This window comes from Lathamus discolor, chromosome Z, assembly GCF_037157495.1.
Source record: "Lathamus discolor isolate bLatDis1 chromosome Z, bLatDis1.hap1, whole genome shotgun sequence".
Taxonomy (NCBI): Eukaryota; Metazoa; Chordata; class Aves; order Psittaciformes; family Psittacidae; genus Lathamus; species Lathamus discolor.
Genome location: NC_088909.1, coordinates 23,258,241 through 23,275,257, shown reverse-complemented (window position 1 = coordinate 23,275,257; position 17,017 = coordinate 23,258,241). Strand labels below are relative to the sequence as shown.

General features: G+C 58.2%; 1 protein-coding gene across 1 annotated transcript; it reads left to right on the top strand.

The window, feature by feature from the left end:
* Window positions 1-600: 600 nt before the first annotated feature.
* FHOD1 (formin homology 2 domain containing 1) lies at window positions 601-16,644 on the top strand. Its single transcript, XM_065663837.1, has 22 exons — window positions 601-788; window positions 6,794-6,900; window positions 7,025-7,089; window positions 8,410-8,477; window positions 8,575-8,680; window positions 8,807-8,901; window positions 9,283-9,394; window positions 9,493-9,587; window positions 9,684-9,827; window positions 9,933-10,141; window positions 10,592-10,702; window positions 11,967-12,133; window positions 12,371-13,224; window positions 13,493-13,645; window positions 13,791-13,973; window positions 14,207-14,326; window positions 14,517-14,678; window positions 14,778-14,968; window positions 15,050-15,242; window positions 15,321-15,474; window positions 15,560-15,733; window positions 16,254-16,644. Exons 1-22 carry the CDS (start codon window positions 618-620, stop codon window positions 16,334-16,336), a joined length of 3,717 nt encoding a protein of 1,238 aa, XP_065519909.1. The 5' UTR covers window positions 601-617; the 3' UTR covers window positions 16,337-16,644.
* Window positions 16,645-17,017: the final 373 nt, after the last annotated feature.

The following is a 17,017-nucleotide window of genomic DNA, read 5'->3' as shown; positions in this document are numbered from 1 at the left end:
CACGGGAGATGAAATCTGCCCATGTCCCCACTCCTGGTGCAGCCGTGCTTCTCCTGGGGGTCCTCCCAGGGGTTCTGGCTCCTCTTTGCATCCTCTTTCCCAAACTCACCTTCCCAAACTCACCATACAACACTACCCTGTCCGTTTTGGATGTTTTCGTTAACATCAACACCCTGCATGCGCAACGATCTCGTTTGTATCAACACCGGCCTTGGAGGCACTGAGCTGCCCAGCTGGCCCCCAGCTCTGGGGTAAGACCCAGCGGCACCCCGGAGCCCCACGGAGCCCGCTGGAGCATCCCCCAGATCTCCCCGAAGCATCCCCGGAGCGTCCCCTGGACCGTCCCCCGGCGTCCTCCGAAGCGTCCGCCGGATCCCCTGGGATCCCTCCAGAGTATTCCTGGAGCACCCCGTACAGCACCGCCCGCAGCATCCCCGGGAGCCGTCGGGCGGCCGCGGGAGGGCGCGCCGAGCCCCGCGCGGTCTGTACCGGGGGGGGCGTGGCCGGGATGGGGATGGAGGCGTGGCCTTCGGAGGGGGTGTGTTCGGTGGGGGTGGGCTCGGACGGGGGCGTGGTCTCCTGCGCAGCGCCGCTGGCGGGGCTGCGGCCGCGGCGCCATGGCGGAGGCAGCGGTTCAGTGTCGGATCCAGTACCTGGAGGACTCGGACCCCTTCGGCTGCGGCAGCTTCCCGGAGCCACGGCGAGCCCCGGTTTATGCCGTGGTGGAGGCGCTGCCCCTCGGGGCTCAGCTGCCCGCGCTGCACCGCCTGGTCGGGGCTCCGCTGCCGGTGAGCGGGAGCCGCGGGCGGGCGGGGAAGGCGGGCAGGCATAGGGCTGGAGTCGGGAGTGGGCTGGAAGGAGCTCGGAGGGGAGGTGAGGGACGGGGCGGTGTGCCCCCGCCGGAGCACGGGCAGCGCTCCCGGTGTGAGTCACGGCGGAATCTGTGAGCCCTCTGCGGGAGATGCCGGTTCTCGGCCGGCACCGGATGAGTCGGCGGGGAGGAAGAGAATGTGCTTGTTCAGAGCAGGCAGGAACCCGGGCAGAGAGAAGCAGGATGAGGGCAGGCGTCCATTCCTGTGTGGGGGCTGACCCAGGCAGCGGTCTCCTACCCTAGCATCCGCCTTTCACACTCGGTTCCAGGAGTGGAGCCGAGCCTCGAAGGGAGCACACCGCTCCCTGACACCGGGGGGCCTGGCCAACATCCCCAGTCACTGCAGCACGTGGGCTTTGGGGAGGTGCCGGTGGGGCCGGAGGACCCGCAGCCCTTCACCCTGCCGGTCCACCGGCAGCCTTTAGCGGAAACTTGTGCTGAGCAATTTCCTCCGTCCAGGAGGAAGGCAGGAGGCCAAAGCCAAAGCAAGGCTCTGTTTCTTGCTTGTGTGGCCTCAGGCCTGCTCCAGGCTGGGTTAAAGAGGCTAGGGAGAAGAGGAGTCAAGGAACCTTCCCTCTGGGGTGTCTTGTTGTGGTGATGCTGTCAGAGCATTCTTTACAGGGTGGGGATAGGCTTGTTTTCCTTATGAGTGTGGGACCAGCAGAGCTTTGGCAATGGTTGAGCATCTCTGTCTTGCAGCACGGCAGGAGTGCAGGCAGGAACCCAGGCAGGCAGGGGCAGTGTACCCTGCCCATAGCTGGAGAGGACAGATGGAGGCAGCAGGAGGGGGAAATCAGTTCCACGTGCCTGGCACTGAGCTTGCTGCCCTGCCAGGGAGAGGGGATCACTGCGAGACTTTTTCCTGCACCACAGAATCTTCCCTTTTAACCCACTTTTCATTTTCCTTAGAGCAAAGTGGCAGTGTCTCGTGTCATCGTCATCATGGGATTTTTAGGTGGTGACTAAATGGAGTTTGTTTGGGAACAGCCAGCCCCGAGACATGACGAGTGGAGCAAACTCAAATTTCAGGCGTGTGCTCTCCTCCTGGGCAGAAGCTGGCTGTAACGGGATCGCCAGCCAAGGGTGCTGTGTGGTGACACGGGGGTGCTGGGTGTGGCGTTCCCTAGGACAGGAGTGCTGCAAAGAGGTCCTGTGCATGGCAGAGGTGTGTTGATCTGGGATTTTGGGCTCTGTTCTCTAAGTCAAGCTCTGGATGTTTTTTTATCTGTAGTTTTCCTGCATCTTGTAACGCTTGGTGACATATGCAGATAGGACCCTGCTTTGGGTTTGTAAGCCAGAGTCCTCATTTATATGAGTTATATAGATTATAAACCATGATCCCTTTATTACATAGAGCTTTCTGAGCCACAGCCCAGCCTGACAAGTTGGGATGCTGGTGAGGATTTGCATGAGACAGTGTGTTCGTTGTGAGCCTCTGCACCGGGATTTACAGCCTGTGGAGCAAGGTCACTATCCTGAGCCACCTGGTTCAATCCAAATCCAGAGCTGGCACTGCGGAGCTGCTCATATGTTATTACACTAGTATGATGAGCAGAAACCTCCCTTGGTGCCCCTCGTGCCAGGTAGCGCTCAGCTCCATTACTCGCTGCCCTAAAATTAGTAAATGAACAGTTGGATTTTTTCCCAAGGAACGGGCTGTTAATAAAATTCAGCCAGGGGTGCCTGGTGCCAGGCTTGTCCTGCGGTGCAGCATGCCCAGAGCTGAGCAGCACAGGGAGGAGGATGCAGTGGCTGGGAGAATGCAGCCAGAGGTCCCCACATCACCAGAGGATGATGAACCATAGAACCCTAGGGTTCTGCCATGGGGGACCAGTGGCATCATGCCCTCCCTGAGCACAGCAGAGCTGCTCCCTGAGCTGGGAGCAGCCTGGAGAAGATGAGCAGGAGGTTTCTCATGCCAGTATCACTGCCTTGAACAGCCTGTCCTGCCCCATGACACCCCCAGTGCTTCCTCTCCCGCAGCTCAACCCACTGCTGATGACTTTTTCATGCTCTCCGGAAAATGTGTTTGTGCTTGGAAATACCTTCCTGCTTTGTTTGTGCTGCCGTATTGTTCAGCTACGGGCTGATACTATCTTCTCCTGCTCTCCAGCATTTTTCTAGTACCCTTGGGTGATGCTCATGCTGGGCGTGGGCCTTTTCTGAACCTCCACAAGCAGGTTTTGACAGGGAAGGTCCCCAAATGCCGCTGCACTCCCTTGCCCCAGAGATCTAGGGATTTTTCCAAATAATTGCATAACCCAGGGGCTGGAGCATTACTTTCCCCTTCCGCAACTGGAAACCCAGGGAAGAGCAAACAGCTCTCTGTCCTTGGTGGCATAAGCTCACTGCAAGCTCTCAGGCTTGATAGAGGAGAGCTGCTTGTGCACTTATGAAATGCGTGAGCCCCGTTCAACCAGCCCCAGTGTCCTCTATTTCCTAACTGGCTCGAGGGAGGCTTTGCCAAAAGTCTTTGCTCTGCTTCACCTCAGACAGGCATGGAAGTGGTGAGATGGGATCAGCAGCAGCGCTTTGAAACTGCAGGTTGCTTCTTGCCAAATGGTTAGAGCCAAGTGCTGGTGCTCAGCAGCTTCTGGCGATTCCCAGCTCCCGGCAGTGTCCATGCATAGGTCCCAGGATGGGAGCTGCAGCCAGGCATTCATTCTATGGAGTTGCGGGGTACCAGCTGCTCACCGGGACTGGGATCCTCTGGTTGCCTTGGGTCTGTTGATGAGAAACGCGGGCTCTGTTAATGAGCAACAAGCCTGGCTGGAGGAGCAGCAAGGACCATTTGCGAGCAGGTGCGCAGTTCTGGGCCAGCTCTGGGTGACCTCCAGAGACCCCTCCTGGCCTCGGGATGGATTTTTTCCCCCCATGATAAGGTAATGGCAGTGCTCCCATCCACTTGCTGCCATCCATCAGGTAGGTGCAGGCAGGACCAAAAGCCTGGCAATAAAGAACCTTCTGAGCCCTGAAACAGAATCTCAGTGAATGCACGTGGTTGCTGGTTGGGGTTGTCTTACGTTTAACTCCTGCTTCAGCTGCAGCAAATATTAGATTTTTTTTTTTCTGTAGGCCCCATAGCCTTTTCAGAAGAGCTGCAGCAACACTAGCAAATTGTGGTCAGTACAGAAAGAAAGTGTTGGAGAAAGGGGGAAGTGTTTCCTCCACTGGCAGATAAAGAGGATATTCACTGCCCAGCCGTGGAGCATCCTCCCGCATGGGAATGATATGATAGGGGTGAGCAGGAAGACGCGATGCCATGGTGCATGCCACCAGTTCAGCTGTGGGTGGAGGATGTCTCCATCACATCCCATGGTTCAGGGGGGCAGCCCCACGCTGAGGGGAGCTGGCTTTCCCTGGGGAATCACTTGCCTGGCATGTGTGTTGTCGCTGAACTGCAAAGCCAGCCACAACGCTAGGTGTTGGTAGGATCAGGTTGATCCACGTGTTCCTGCCTTCTCCATGTCTCAGGTCGGAGGCATCAGCATAGGTAGACTGGGGCTTTTTTAACACAGGCAAGCCCCTCTCTGGACCATGGGGTCCTGGTCCCACATTGGGGCTGGCACCAGCACCTTGTCCTCAGGGAGACACCAGAACCTCCCCATGTAGCAGATGAAGGACATCAGTACTGCTGGGGGTGCATGAGCCTCCCTGGAGCCTTCGGCTGGAGGTGTAAGCATGGGATGCTCTCCTTCCGCTGCAAGTCCCCATGACACTTGAAGCTCAGCTCATTTTAAAATGGATTTACAGGCAGGAGGCAGATGGATCAGAGCCGCCCCACACCAGGAGCTGTCTTTACCCCATGACCCAGTGTGCTGTCCCCAGAAGCACAGGCCCGAGGTCCCAGCTCAGATCCTCAGTTGGTGCTCCCTGGGGTGGAAATGCTGTCCTGAGATGTTTGGCAGGGCAGCATGAGCCTGGGACAGCCTGTCCCGTCCCCAGGGGCTGCTGCTTGCCGGGGGGGTGCAGCCAAAGCTGGGCCCAGCGCTTGGAGCGTCCCTCGTGAAGAGCGCTGCCAAGCTCACACGGGAAACATGCGGGGTCGAGTCCCAGGGGCTTGGCCTTCCCCGCCAGCTGGGACATGTCACCAGCCCCAAGAGGAGATGGAGATGTCAACTCCAGCTTGCTGGGGTTCTGGCTGCCCAGAGAAGGCAAAGCTTTTGTGCTGGAGCTGTGAGAGTTGCTCTGTACTGTGTTTTGAGTGCCCAGGAGAATGCAGTTGTGCCTGGGAGGATGTCGGAATGCCTGAGGGGATGCCTGAGAGGATGTGGGGATTCCCAGGAGGATGCAGAGATGCCTAAAGGGGTGCTTGCAAGATTACAAAGATGCCCAGGAGGATGTGGGATTGGCTGAAGGGATACCCAGGGGGATGCAGCCTAGGAGGATGCAGGGGTGCTTGGGAGGATGCCTGGGAGGATGCAGGGGTGCACAGGAGGACACATGAATGCCTGGAAGTCTGTCCCTGTGGAGGCATTGAAGATTTCCCCTGCATCAAACCCTGCATGAGGCCAGCATGAACAAACACCCTACGCAGATGCAGGGCTGGCAGCCAGGAGTGCTGCCCAGGGCAGGCCTGTGTTTGGTGCAGGTTGCCATGGCTAGCTGGCGTGGCCAGCAACTGCTGGAGGTGGAGTAGGACTCTATGAATATGAACAACCCAGCAGCAGCGCCCTGCCAAATTGCTTCTTATCCAAGGCTTAGTCAGGGTTGTTAATGGTGTTAATGCACGTGGCATTTCTTCCTTGCCCTCAGGTTTACCGTCACGCTCACAGTGAAGTCGCGTGTGAGCTCTTGCGACTTGAGGACATGGGGCTTCATGGAAAACAGTTCCAGTGAGATGCAGGAGCCATACCCAGCATTGCTGTGGGTCACTTTAGGGTGGCCAGGGCCATGGTGGGGAAAGGCATTGGTGGTAAAGGCAGAGGAACTGTGACCATCTCCTTGGCCACAGGGTGTGCAGTTTGGGGCTGAAATTGGGGTGGATTATTAAGTGACTGATGAGCCCCACTTCTCTTCCCCTGGTTGCTGCTTGTGCTGCTTGCTCTTTTTGGCAGCAGTAGTAGCATTAATCATGGGGTTTCATCCATGATGCTCAGCTTCCCAGGTGGGAAGGGGCATCAGTTCCTTGGAGGTAGGGTGAGGGGGTACTGCAAATGCTTTAGGAACAGGTCCTGATGTGCAGGGTGCTGGCAAGACCAGGCAGGCATTTATTTGCCCTCCCTCTGCCCCTACACACACCTTGAGGGCAAATTACTTCCGTCAGGAGCTCACCCAGGATCCCTGTGTGCTGTGGGGTGCTGCTGGCTTCTAGGTGGTTCAGGGGCTCTGGAGCACCCCTGGGTGCTGTGCCCGCCTGTCAGGGTGCAGCATGGGTGCTGTACGTAGACTTTTAAGGGAGATAGCCTCACCCCAGCCTTGTCTTGGGCTGTGCTTTTCTGGGTCATTCGGCTGGAAGATGCCACGTGGCTGTGGGCTGAGCCAGAGGCTGCGTCACCAGGGGACAGCCCTGTGGGTTTTTCCTCTGTTTGGGGTGTCCTCTTGTGCCTTGGTGGTTCCCACAGACCCAGTCCATGCAGGTGGAGGCAATTCATCAGCCCAGGCGAAGGCACCAGCCCTGGGAGGAGGCAGGTCCTGCCCTGGTGCTGACTAAGCCCCAGGGTGCAAATCTGCCAAGGAGCCTGGCACCACCCTCACTCTGCCTTTTCCCAGCCTGGGGCTCCATGTTTCTTCTGTTTGCCATTGGAGGGTGCCAGAGCATCTCCCCATGGGTTCAGGATGGGACCTGCCACCCCGCTGTGGAATGTGGCTGCTGTGTGTGCTCGGTGTGGGCAGGAGGGTGACCCAGGGATGCTGCATCCTCTGGGAGCTGGGAGGGCTGTGGTGGGCACAGGGGCTCAGCCAGGCTGTCTGCATCCCCAGCTGGAGGACTGCACGCTGCAGGTCTCACCCTCTGGGCACTACCTGGACCTTGACTTATCCCTGCTGGAGCAGAAGGATGATCTGGAAAGTTTCTACGAGGAGGTCAGGTGAGGCACATGGGGTGCCCAAGCCCCCCAGGAATGGGACACGGGGACCCCAATGTGCATGTGAACACTGGAAGCCATGGTGGTTCCACTGCGAATGCTCACACAGAGTTTCCCCTGGCCCTAGGAAGGGGAGACGGCCGACCCTGATCCTGCGCACACAGCTCTCTGTCCGAGTACATGCCATCATTGGTGAGTCCTCCTTCTCCGGCAGCTTGTCCCCCTCCCCAGGTGGTGGCTTCATCTCTGCCATGAGTTTTGGACAGGCTTTTTGTGATGGAAAGAGGGAGCAATCCAGTCCAGGGCTGCTTCTGCCACATAACCCCTCCCAGAGATTCAGGGACATGGACCCCGTGAGGCTGGTGGGGACTTGCTGGGTTAATCCCCTCCACCCTCAGAGATCAGGACTTTTGCCCTTTGGGCTGGGAGCTCACCACCCACTGCAGATATTCTGGGTCATGCAGGCAAGCTCTAAATATAGCCTTGCAGGATGCAAACAAATAGTTTTGTGCAGCAGAAAGTGCTGCTGCACCTCGGGGCAGCCTGCTCGGAGGTCCTGCACAATGCTCAGGAGTGCCAAAGCCTCTTTCCTCCTTAGCAAGAGGGGAAAAAAGTGCTGACCAGAGCAATGCTGGCTGGGCATCAGCTGGCCAGGCAGGGCTGCAGCCAAGCCCGAGTGATGCAGGAAGGGGCAGGAAGGCCAGGATCGGGGTCATGCTCTTTGTAAGCAGTTCCCAGGCTCCGGCTGAGCTCCGGGCTCTCTGCTTTCCCTCTGGGGTGCTCTGCTTTCCTTCTAGCTGCTGTGACAAGCTGATAAGCGAGCAGAGGAGGCTGCTGGGACCTCGTGTTTTACAGAGCCCTGTCAGCATTACTGGAGGGCTCCTTGCACAGCTTGCTTCTGGCTTGTTACACCCATAAGCCTGACCCAAATAACTCGGGATGCTTAGATAACTCAAGCTTTGGATGCGGGAAGTGCTGACTCCCAGTGGCTTTGGTCTGCACATTTGTTTAAGTGGAGCTTTTCAGCTTCCCATTGCCCTGGCTGTTCCCTGCTGGCTCCTGCCCACAGGCACCATCCCCATAAGCACATAGTCTCCATCCCAGTGACTGTCCTTCTGTCCCCGAGCCAGAGTCATGCTGCCATCCTTCCCATCCCCATCCTGCAGCTTTTCCCAAGCTGTGGGGCTGCTGGGGACTCCAGGATCAGGGCAAATGTGTAAGGAGCGATGGCTAAAAGTAGCTCAGCCTCTTGCCCTTGTTCCTGTTTCATTTGTGCACAGGAAACCAGAGGGGATATTTATGTCATTGCCGGGCAGAAAAAGAAGGCAAAACGAAAGGAAATTGGAAGGTGGCGTGGTTGAAATAAGTAGCTGTGGAGCTGCAGCTGCTTCCACCTGGGGGCAATGCTGACGTCATGGGATGACAGCACAGGGTTGAGTTGGGTTGAGGGGCTTTCCTAGGCAGCTGGCAGCATTCCAGAGCCCCGGTTCAGCATCAGTCCTTTCCTTCCAGAGAAGCTGTACAACTCGCAGGGGCCGGAGCTGCGGCGATCTCTCTTCTCCCTCAAGCAGCTTTTTCAGGTACAGTGATGCTGTTGGGGCTCAGGGGGTACCCTGGGGGCTGGCAGCCCACCCCTGCCTCCCCACACTGCGGTAACACATGGCCTTTGCCCTGCAGGAGGACAAGGACCTGGTGCCAGAGTTCGTGAACCTGGATGGGCTGACGTGCCTGATCAAAGTGGGGGCAGAGGCTGACCAGAACTACCAGAATTACATCCTCCGGGGTTGGTGTTTGGGCACCTCTCATCCCTAGGGAGGAAGGCTGGCACTTGGAGGGGGATGAAGCAGCCCCCTCTGAGGAAAGCCCTATCCCTGCTGCACTGTGACCCTGCCTGCTCTATGCCTTGCAGCCTTGAGCCAGATTATGCTCTTCGTGGATGGGATGCAGGGTGTCATCAACCACAATGAGACTGTCCAGTGGCTCTACACTCTGTCAGGAAGCCCAGTAAGCTCCTGTTGCCCTGGGGGCTGCCTGTGCCCCTCACTGCACCCTTCTTCCCTGCCTGTGGCTGTCTCCTTGCACTGTCCCATAGGGGATTTATCCTATCCTCTTCCTTTGGGCTCATTGCCCTTTGTATATGTTGGTTTCTGCTCCCAACCATTTGGAAGCCATGCAGGTTTCTAAAGCTCCCTATCCTGATGTGACCATGCTCCTGAGCAGAGAGTTTGAGCAAAAAGGTCCCACTCCAGGTGCCTTCCCAGTGCCTGTTGCCTATCAGCATCATAGCTGCAGGCTGGTCTGTGGTCCCATGGCAAAGCCGCCAGCCCCAGAGCTTGGTGACCCAGCAGACACTGCTGCCATCCCAGCCACTGTCCCTTGTCCCAGTATCGCCTAGTGGTGAAGATGGCCCTGAAGCTGCTGCTGGTGTTTGTGGAGTACACGGAGCCCAATGCCCTGCTTATCATCCATGCTGTCAATGCCGTGGACCAGGCAAGAGGTAGGTGCAGCACCAGCCTCTGGCAAGATCCCCTCCGGGGGACAGGATGTGTGTGTTTCCTTGTCCCGTGTATTACTGGCATGGGCCACTTTTCCTAGGAACCTGTCCATGGTCCAACCTGATGGCTGTCCTGGAGCAACGCAATGGGGCTGACACAGAGCTGCTGGTCTTTGCCATGACGCTGATCAACAAGGTCTAGGGGGGTGGCAGGGTGTTCCTGTGGTGCCATGGTGGCAGGGCTCCTTGTGGGTCACACTGGTCTCAGCACTATCCTTTTGGTCCTGCTTAGACACTGGCAGCCCTCCCAGACCAGGATACGTTTTACGATGTGACGGACTGCCTGGAGCAGCAGGGCATGGAACAGGTGGTGCAGCAGTTCCTAGGCAGCAAGGGCACCGACCTCGACTTGAAGCACCAGTTCACGCTCTACGAGGTGAGTGTGCTCCTGTGGGGTCTGACTGTGCACCATGTCCTGTGGCAGCAGGGAGGGCAAGTGCTGGGGTGGCGGGGCTGATGTGCCCTCCTGATCACTCCACAGAGCGCTCTCAAGCTGGAGGATGGTGTGGAAGAGCCGCCCTCGGGGGGACGCAAGGACCGGAGGAGGACAGATGAGGGCCGGCGTGGATGGCGATCCCAGGGTGGCTGCCCAGAGCCTGGTCCTGATGTGCAGCTTGAGTCCCCTGGAACCCCAAAGGAGCCCCCCACTGAGGACACCCCAGCTGTCCCCATGCCAAGCAGCCCAACAGAGTAAGTTTGGCTGGAGGTGGCCCAAGGTGGGGATGGTCCCAGGACTCTTTCATCAGGGTCTGTAGCAATATGACAAGGGGTGATGAGTTTAAACTGAAACAGGGGAAGTTCAGGTTAGATATGAGGAAGAAGTTCTTTACTGTGGAGGTGCTGAGGCCCTGGCACAGGGTGCCCAGAGAAGCTGTGGCTGCCCCATCCCTGGCAGTGCTCAAGGCCAGGTTGGACGGGGCTTGGAGCAACCTGCTCTAGTGGAAGGTGTCCCTGCCCATGGCCGGGGTTGGAACTGAATCAGCTTTAAGGTGTCTTCCAGTCCAGACCAGTCTGGGATTCTGTGGTTCTATGGTGAAGATGCTGGGATACAGTGTGAGCAGTGCTCAGGTCTGTTCTCAGTGTCAGGGTGAGGGCAGCTCTGGAGGACTTGTCCTCATTCCCTGTCACCTCTTTCTCCAGCCAGTGTCCCAGCAGTGTCTTCAGCAGCGCATCCAGTGTGCGGCTTGCATTGGCCTCCTCGCTGGCCGACAAGGAACAGCCTTCAGCCCCAGGCGAGCGCAGTGTCTACAAGTAAGGAGCCAGGAGGGGCTGGGTGCACAGGGGGTCCCCCCGGGGTGGCAGGGGGGCTCCCGGGAGTGTGGGGTGCACCTGTGTCAGTGCAGGGAAACAGGGTCTGGGTGGGCACCAGGGATGGAGGGAAGTGCGACAGGGGGAGCAGATGCCTGAGAGGGACCGGCCAGGGGCTCCAGGACATCCTTCACACGTGCACGGCTCCTCTCCAGCAACTCCTCACTCTTCTTCTTGTCCACGCTTGACCTCTTCTATGCCTACTCTTTTCTATCTTTCCTTTTGCAGGCTGCTCCAAACTGCCCCTGTCTGGTAAGTGCCTGGGCTCTGCATGTGTGTGCTCCTTCCCAGCACGATGCTCTGGCAGGAATGGGCACTGTCCTGCCCCACTCGCTGTCCCCATCCCTCACGTCTCCCCTCTGACCCCAGTCATCACGGGGTGATGGCACCCTCTTCTCCCCACCTTCTAGGGTGAGATGTCCCTCTGGGGGTGGCACAGCCTGCCCTGGGGCTGGCAGGGGGCTGGCATCGCATTCCTGGTGGCAAACTGGGTGGCTCTGGTGCAGTGGATGCTGCACCATCTCATCAGCACCTAATGTCATTTGGTGCCTGGGCAGGAAGGGATTCGCTGGGCATCTCCTGGCTCCCCAGTGAACCCCAGTGCCATGGGGTGACAGCAGGACAAGTGTCCCATCCTGGAGGGCTGCCAGATGGGGTGTGCAGGAGGCACAAGCCCAGGGGGTCTGTCAGCAGTGGGGGCTAACCCCTGTTTTCCCTCAGGCGGGAGGATGCCCCCTCCTTGCATGGGGACAAGCCTATTTTGAGGAGGTTTGAGTAAGTAGAGGCATGCGTGTGTCTCCAGGTGTGCGTTTCCTTGGGCCAGCGCCTGCTGGAGGCTTCTGGGCTCTCGCCACACAGGGCATGCGGAGCAGGATGGTTCCCGCAAGTCTCTGCCCGGGTTTTGTAGCTTTTGGATGAGGGTTGCAGTGAGCACCAGGTCCGCTGGGGCCAAAAGGTGACAAAGACATGAGCCTTTGGCTCCCATGGGACTGCAGCATCCCTGTCCCCAAGCTGTGGTGGCATCACCTGTCTCTTTGCAGCACTTAGAGGGGTTGAATCCTTAATGTTCCTTATGTTGTGTGGCCCAAGCAGGGGGTTTCTGTGCTGTGGGGCTGGCTGTGCAGTGTGGTGTGGTATGGTTTGCCCATTGTCCCAATCATCCCCATCCCTGTCTTGCTCCTGGCCAGCATCTGCCCCTGTCTTGCAGAGCTCGCTTCTTGGAGAATCTGGCTGCAGCCCAGAAGGAGAAGATCTCTTCCATGACCAAGGGACGGCTCAATGTCCTCGGTGATGCTGAGCTGGAGCATCCCACCACTCTCGCTTGGGACAGGGACAGCAGTGCTCCTGAGTCCGGCATGGAGACACCCAACACAAGTAGGTGTTTCCAGGATATGTGTTCCTTGCTCTGGGCTCATTGGGGTCCCCAGGATGGGCATTAGTGGCCTTTCTGCCCCTCAGCCCATGCCTGATACTCAGAGCCATGAAGGAGCTGGGTGGTGCCTCCCTGTCCCATGCTGAACACCGGCATCCGAGCGCAGCCCACCAAGGAGCAGGACCCCAACTCTATGTGCAGCCCAGCATGGTTACTGCAGCCTCTCCCTCTCCATGCAGGGTCTTGCCTGGCTCAGCGGGACACCACTGACTCCTGCAGCACCATCTCCTCCGACACCAGGTTCATGCTGGACATGCTCTATGCTAAAGGCTCCTCAGAGCCAGGGAGGGAGATCTTCCCTGAAGTCCCCTCACCTGCCCTGGTCCAGGGTGAGGTGGTGACGGATGCCACTGGAGGTGGCAGCCAGGAGCAGGAGGGTGCCTGGCCCTGTGGCAGGGCTCCAGATGGGCTGGTGGCCAGTGCTCACGCCAAGCTGGCGCGTGCCATGTCCAGCGTAGATGCTGAGACCCACACACAGAAGCTGGAGAACACTGGGATGATGCCTATCAAGAAGGATGTGGAGCTGACATGGGAGCGCCTGGAGACCAGTCCTGCACAACTGAAGATCAAGGACCTGGACTTTACTGATCTGGGGGAAGAAGAAGACTTTGACATCCTGGACACAGGGCTGATAACCAACGGCTCCTTGCTCCCTCCTGCCATTGAAGCAACAAAAGCTGGAGCATTAATGGTCCCCCCTCCACCTCCTGCTGTCCCCATCTGCCCACCACCTCCACCTCCACCTCCTGCAGTGCCTGGCTGCCCACCACCTCCACCTCCACCTCCTGCAGTCCCTGGCTGCCCACCCCTGCCAGGGCTACCAGTCCCTTCCGTAATGGATGGTCCCTCCGAAGCCAAGAAGAAGAGGACAGTGAAGCTCTTCTGGAAGGAGTTGAAGCAGCTAGATGGCACTGTGGGGACAGGCAGGTTTGGCCAGGCGACACTGTGGGCATCCCTGCAGAACGTTGAAGTCAATACTGCCAAACTGGAACACCTCTTTGAGTCACGGTCAAAGGAAGTACCAACTTCAAAGGTACCCATGGGTTGGTACCCATCAGCCAAGGGGACTTAAAGGGTGGGAGGAAGGCTGTTAATTCCTTTGGGGACCCTAGGCATGCGCTTTCACCCCTACCCTCTGCTGAGGATTTGTACCTGCAGCCTGGAGACTTGGCAGGGACAGTGATAGACAGTGTGTGGGTTTAGCTTACCACCAGGTCTCTGATCAGCTCATTGTGTCCATTGTGTTTTCTTGAAGGAAGCCCTTTGCTTTCCTGTCCACATCTGTCCTGTCCTCTTTGCAGAAGGCCATCGATGGGAAGAAGGTGGTTGTGGTGCTGGACCCCAAGAGGAGCAATGCTATCAACATTGGCCTCACGGTACTGCCGCCTGTGCACATCATTAAGACAGCTGTGCTCAACTTTGATGAGTTTGCAGTCAATAAGGAAGGGATTGAGGTGAGCACAAGAGAAGCTCAGCCCCCCTGAGGTCCTCATATAGGTCATTTCCCCCTAGCCAGGAGGCCTCCCTGCCACCGCCAGCCCTAGCTGACGTATCTCATGGTGATATGTTTGGAGTCTGACACATCCCTCCTTGCTCTAGAAAATCCTGACCATGGTCCCAACCGAGGAGGAGAAGCAGAAGATCCAGGAGGCCCAGTTGGCTAACCCTGATGTGCCCTTGGGCTCTGCAGAGCAGTTCCTGCTCTCCCTGTCTTCCATCAGTGACCTCACAGCCAGGCTCCAGCTCTGGGCCTTCAAGCTGGACTATGAGAGCCTGGAGCAGGTACAGAGCCATGTACCCCATTGTGCCCTCCCACCACTGCCAGCCCCAGCAGTGCTCAGCACTGAGCCAAGTGGGGACCAGCCATGTCCAGGAGGTGCCATCCTGGCTGGGGACGGGCTGCAGTCCCACAACGCAAGCACAGGCTTGGGCTGACCACATGGGCAAGAGTGAATGCTGAAGCTCCTAAGGGAGGGGGTGGCCAAGGGGTCTCATCTGCATTTCTCCTCTTCCAGGAGATCGCAGAGCCACTCTTTGATCTGAAGGTGGGCATGGAGCAGCTCGCCAAAAACCACACCTTCAAGTGCATCCTGGCCACACTGCTGGCTATGGGCAACTTCTTGAATGGCTCCCAGGTGAGAAGTAGGGTGGGATGTGGCCTGGCTTGAGTGCTGCAAGCACAGGATGAGCCATGGTGCATGGGAGCATGGGACGGCAGCTGAGTGGTGCTCTCAGGGTGCAGCAGGTGGTGCTGCTGCATCTGAGGACTGGAGGTGTGCTGGAGGAGGGGCGGAGAAGGATTTGCTGACTCCATTGTGGTTTCAGAGCAGAGGCTTTGAGCTGGGCTACCTAGAGAAGGTCTCGGAAGTGAAGGACACAGTGCACCGGCAATCCCTGCTCCACCATCTCTGCCAGATGGTGGTAGAGAAGTTCCCAGAAACCACTGACCTCTACTCGGAGATTGCCTCCATCACCCGCTCTGCCAAGGTAAGGCAAGGCAGATGATACCTGCACAAGGCAAGGCTGTGGGTCCCACAGCTGCCCAGCTCTACAGCGTGGCCGAGTGCTGACATCTTGCTCTTCCAGGTTGACTTTGACGAGCTTGCCAACAGCCTGGTGCAACTGGAGCGGAGGTGCAGGGCCTCCTGGGACAACCTGAAGGTGATTGCCAAGCACGAGACCAAGCCAGTGCTGAAAACCAAGCTGACAGACTTCCTCAAGGACAGCACCCAGCGCATCGTTGTCTTGAAGGTGGTGCACAGGCGTGTCCTCAACAGGTCGGTGGGTCAGGCCTTCGGGGCACAGTGGGGAACCCCCTGGGTCCCATCGATGGCCTGTCATGACCGGTGTCCCCGCAGGTTTCACTCCTTCCTGCTGTACCTGGGGTATCCGGTGAGCGCGGCGCGGGATGTGAAGGTGACTCCCATCTGCAAGTTGCTGCGGGAGTTTGCCTTGGAATACCGCACATGCCGGGAGCGCATCCTGCAGCAGCAGAAAAAGCGGGCTGCCCATCGTGAGCGCAACAAGACCCGGGGACGGCTCATCACTGAGGTACAGGCACATTCAGCTGTCACCACCACCAGGTGATGCCCACCAGGTCCCTGATGCCTGTATCTCCTCCCACTGTAGACAGAGAAGTTCTCCGGCATCGCTGAGGCTGCTTCCCCACCTGCCGTGGTGTCCAGCAGCCCCAAGGAGCAGATGGAAGCAGGTCACGAGAGCATGAAGAGCCTGCTGGCCTCTCCCACGGACAACCCTGCCCGCCGTAGCCGCTCCAGCCAGGGTAGGAGCGGGATGCCAGGGGCACGCAAGGCATGCCCCGCTTGCTGGGCACAGCTGATGCCAGCATCCCGCTTGTCACCTTGCAGGGACAGGGCACACCAGCGCAGCCCAGGGCTCTCCAGCCCGGGAGGATGTTCCCAGCTCCCCAGACGATGCTTCGGATGAAATCATGGACCAGCTGGTGAAGTCAGTCACTCACGCCAACCCACGTCCCTGTGCCAACAAGGAGCGCAGGAGGTCCCGCGGCAATAGGAAGTCCTGTAAGTTCCAGCCCTGTCCCCATACCCTTTGCTGGCTCTGGTCCATATGCTCTGCCTGTTTCCCTGTACTCTGTCCCATCTCTCTGTGTCTGTCCCACCTGTATCCCTGTTCCTGTGCCTATCCCAGCTCTATGTCTCTCTTCCCATGCTCTACCCAGTACCTGTACTTTGTCCCATCTCAGTGTCCGTGTCCCTATACTCTGTCCCACCTCTGTGGCCCTGTCCCTATACTCTATCCTGTATTCTTTCCCATCTTTGCATCCCTGTCCCATCTCCGTGTCTGTACTCGTGCTCTATCCATGTGCCTTGTTCCATCTCTGTCTCCTTGTTCCCATACCCTGCCTGGCTTCTTCTCCTCTGGCCACCCCTGATCTCCTATGTTGAGCCCACCAGGCCAGTACGCTGAGACCAGACTGTGCCACTGCCACCCCTCCCCAGCATGTCAGGGCTACCCTGTCCAGTGGGCACCCTGAGCCATCACTGCTTGTGCTGCCAGTGCCACCCTCTTCTCTTCCCACAGTGAGACGGACGCTGAAGAGTGGGCTCAGTGATGACCTCGTGCAGGCACTGGGCCTGGGACGGGCACCTGGCATGGAGGTTTGAGGGGGCTTGTGCTGCTCCCCACCACCGGCAGGAGGTGGTGGCAGCTCCTGCTGCTCCAGGATTGGCATGCTTGGTCTCACCTTGCTTTTCCTTGCTGGCCTCCACCTCCTGGAGGTGCAGGCAGCAGGATGGGAATGATGCCCTGGAGCTGCTTTATGGGGATAGAGGATGCTCAGTGCCCATGCATGGGTGTGGAAGCTCTGGGTTCATCTTCACAGTATTAAAGGGGTTAAGGGGCTGGACCCAGACCCCCTCTGGGAGCTGGGTCTGGCCTATGGCCCCTGTGGTAATAAAGTAATTGACACGCTGCCAGTGTCCCATGTCCCTGCGCTGGAGAGGCTGGGGACCCCCTGCATTTGCATCCCAGCTGCATCCCCAGCCCAGCTGCCCAGGACAAGCACTGGGCTTGCAGGGACCATCATCCCTCCCAGGGACAGTGTGGTCCCCTCTCTACCAGGACGTGCGAGGAGACCCTGCCAGCAGGAGCAAGCGCTGCTGCAGGATCAAGGCTGCACGCTCAAGGACAGAACAGCGGCTCCAGCATGAGATGAGGGGGACAGTGCAGCAAAATCAAGAATTTATGCCCTGTCTCCAACTTCATCTCTCCTTTACAAGTGTCTCCTGCGGGATTTCAGCCAGACCTAGACATGGGTCTGGGGCCAGGCTATTTCCCTCCCACAG

Bases quoted from the DNA above. Each gene is read 5' to 3' on its own strand.
- FHOD1 (XM_065663837.1), top strand. From the start codon at position 618: ATGGCGGAGGCAGCGGTTCAGTGTCGGATCCAGTACCTGGAGGACTCG. The intron at 13,646-13,790 runs GTGAGCACAAGA...TCCTTGCTCTAG, and splicing joins TCAATAAGGAAGGGATTGAG to AAAATCCTGACCATGGTCCC. The intron at 14,327-14,516 runs GTGAGAAGTAGG...TTGTGGTTTCAG, and splicing joins ACTTCTTGAATGGCTCCCAG to AGCAGAGGCTTTGAGCTGGG.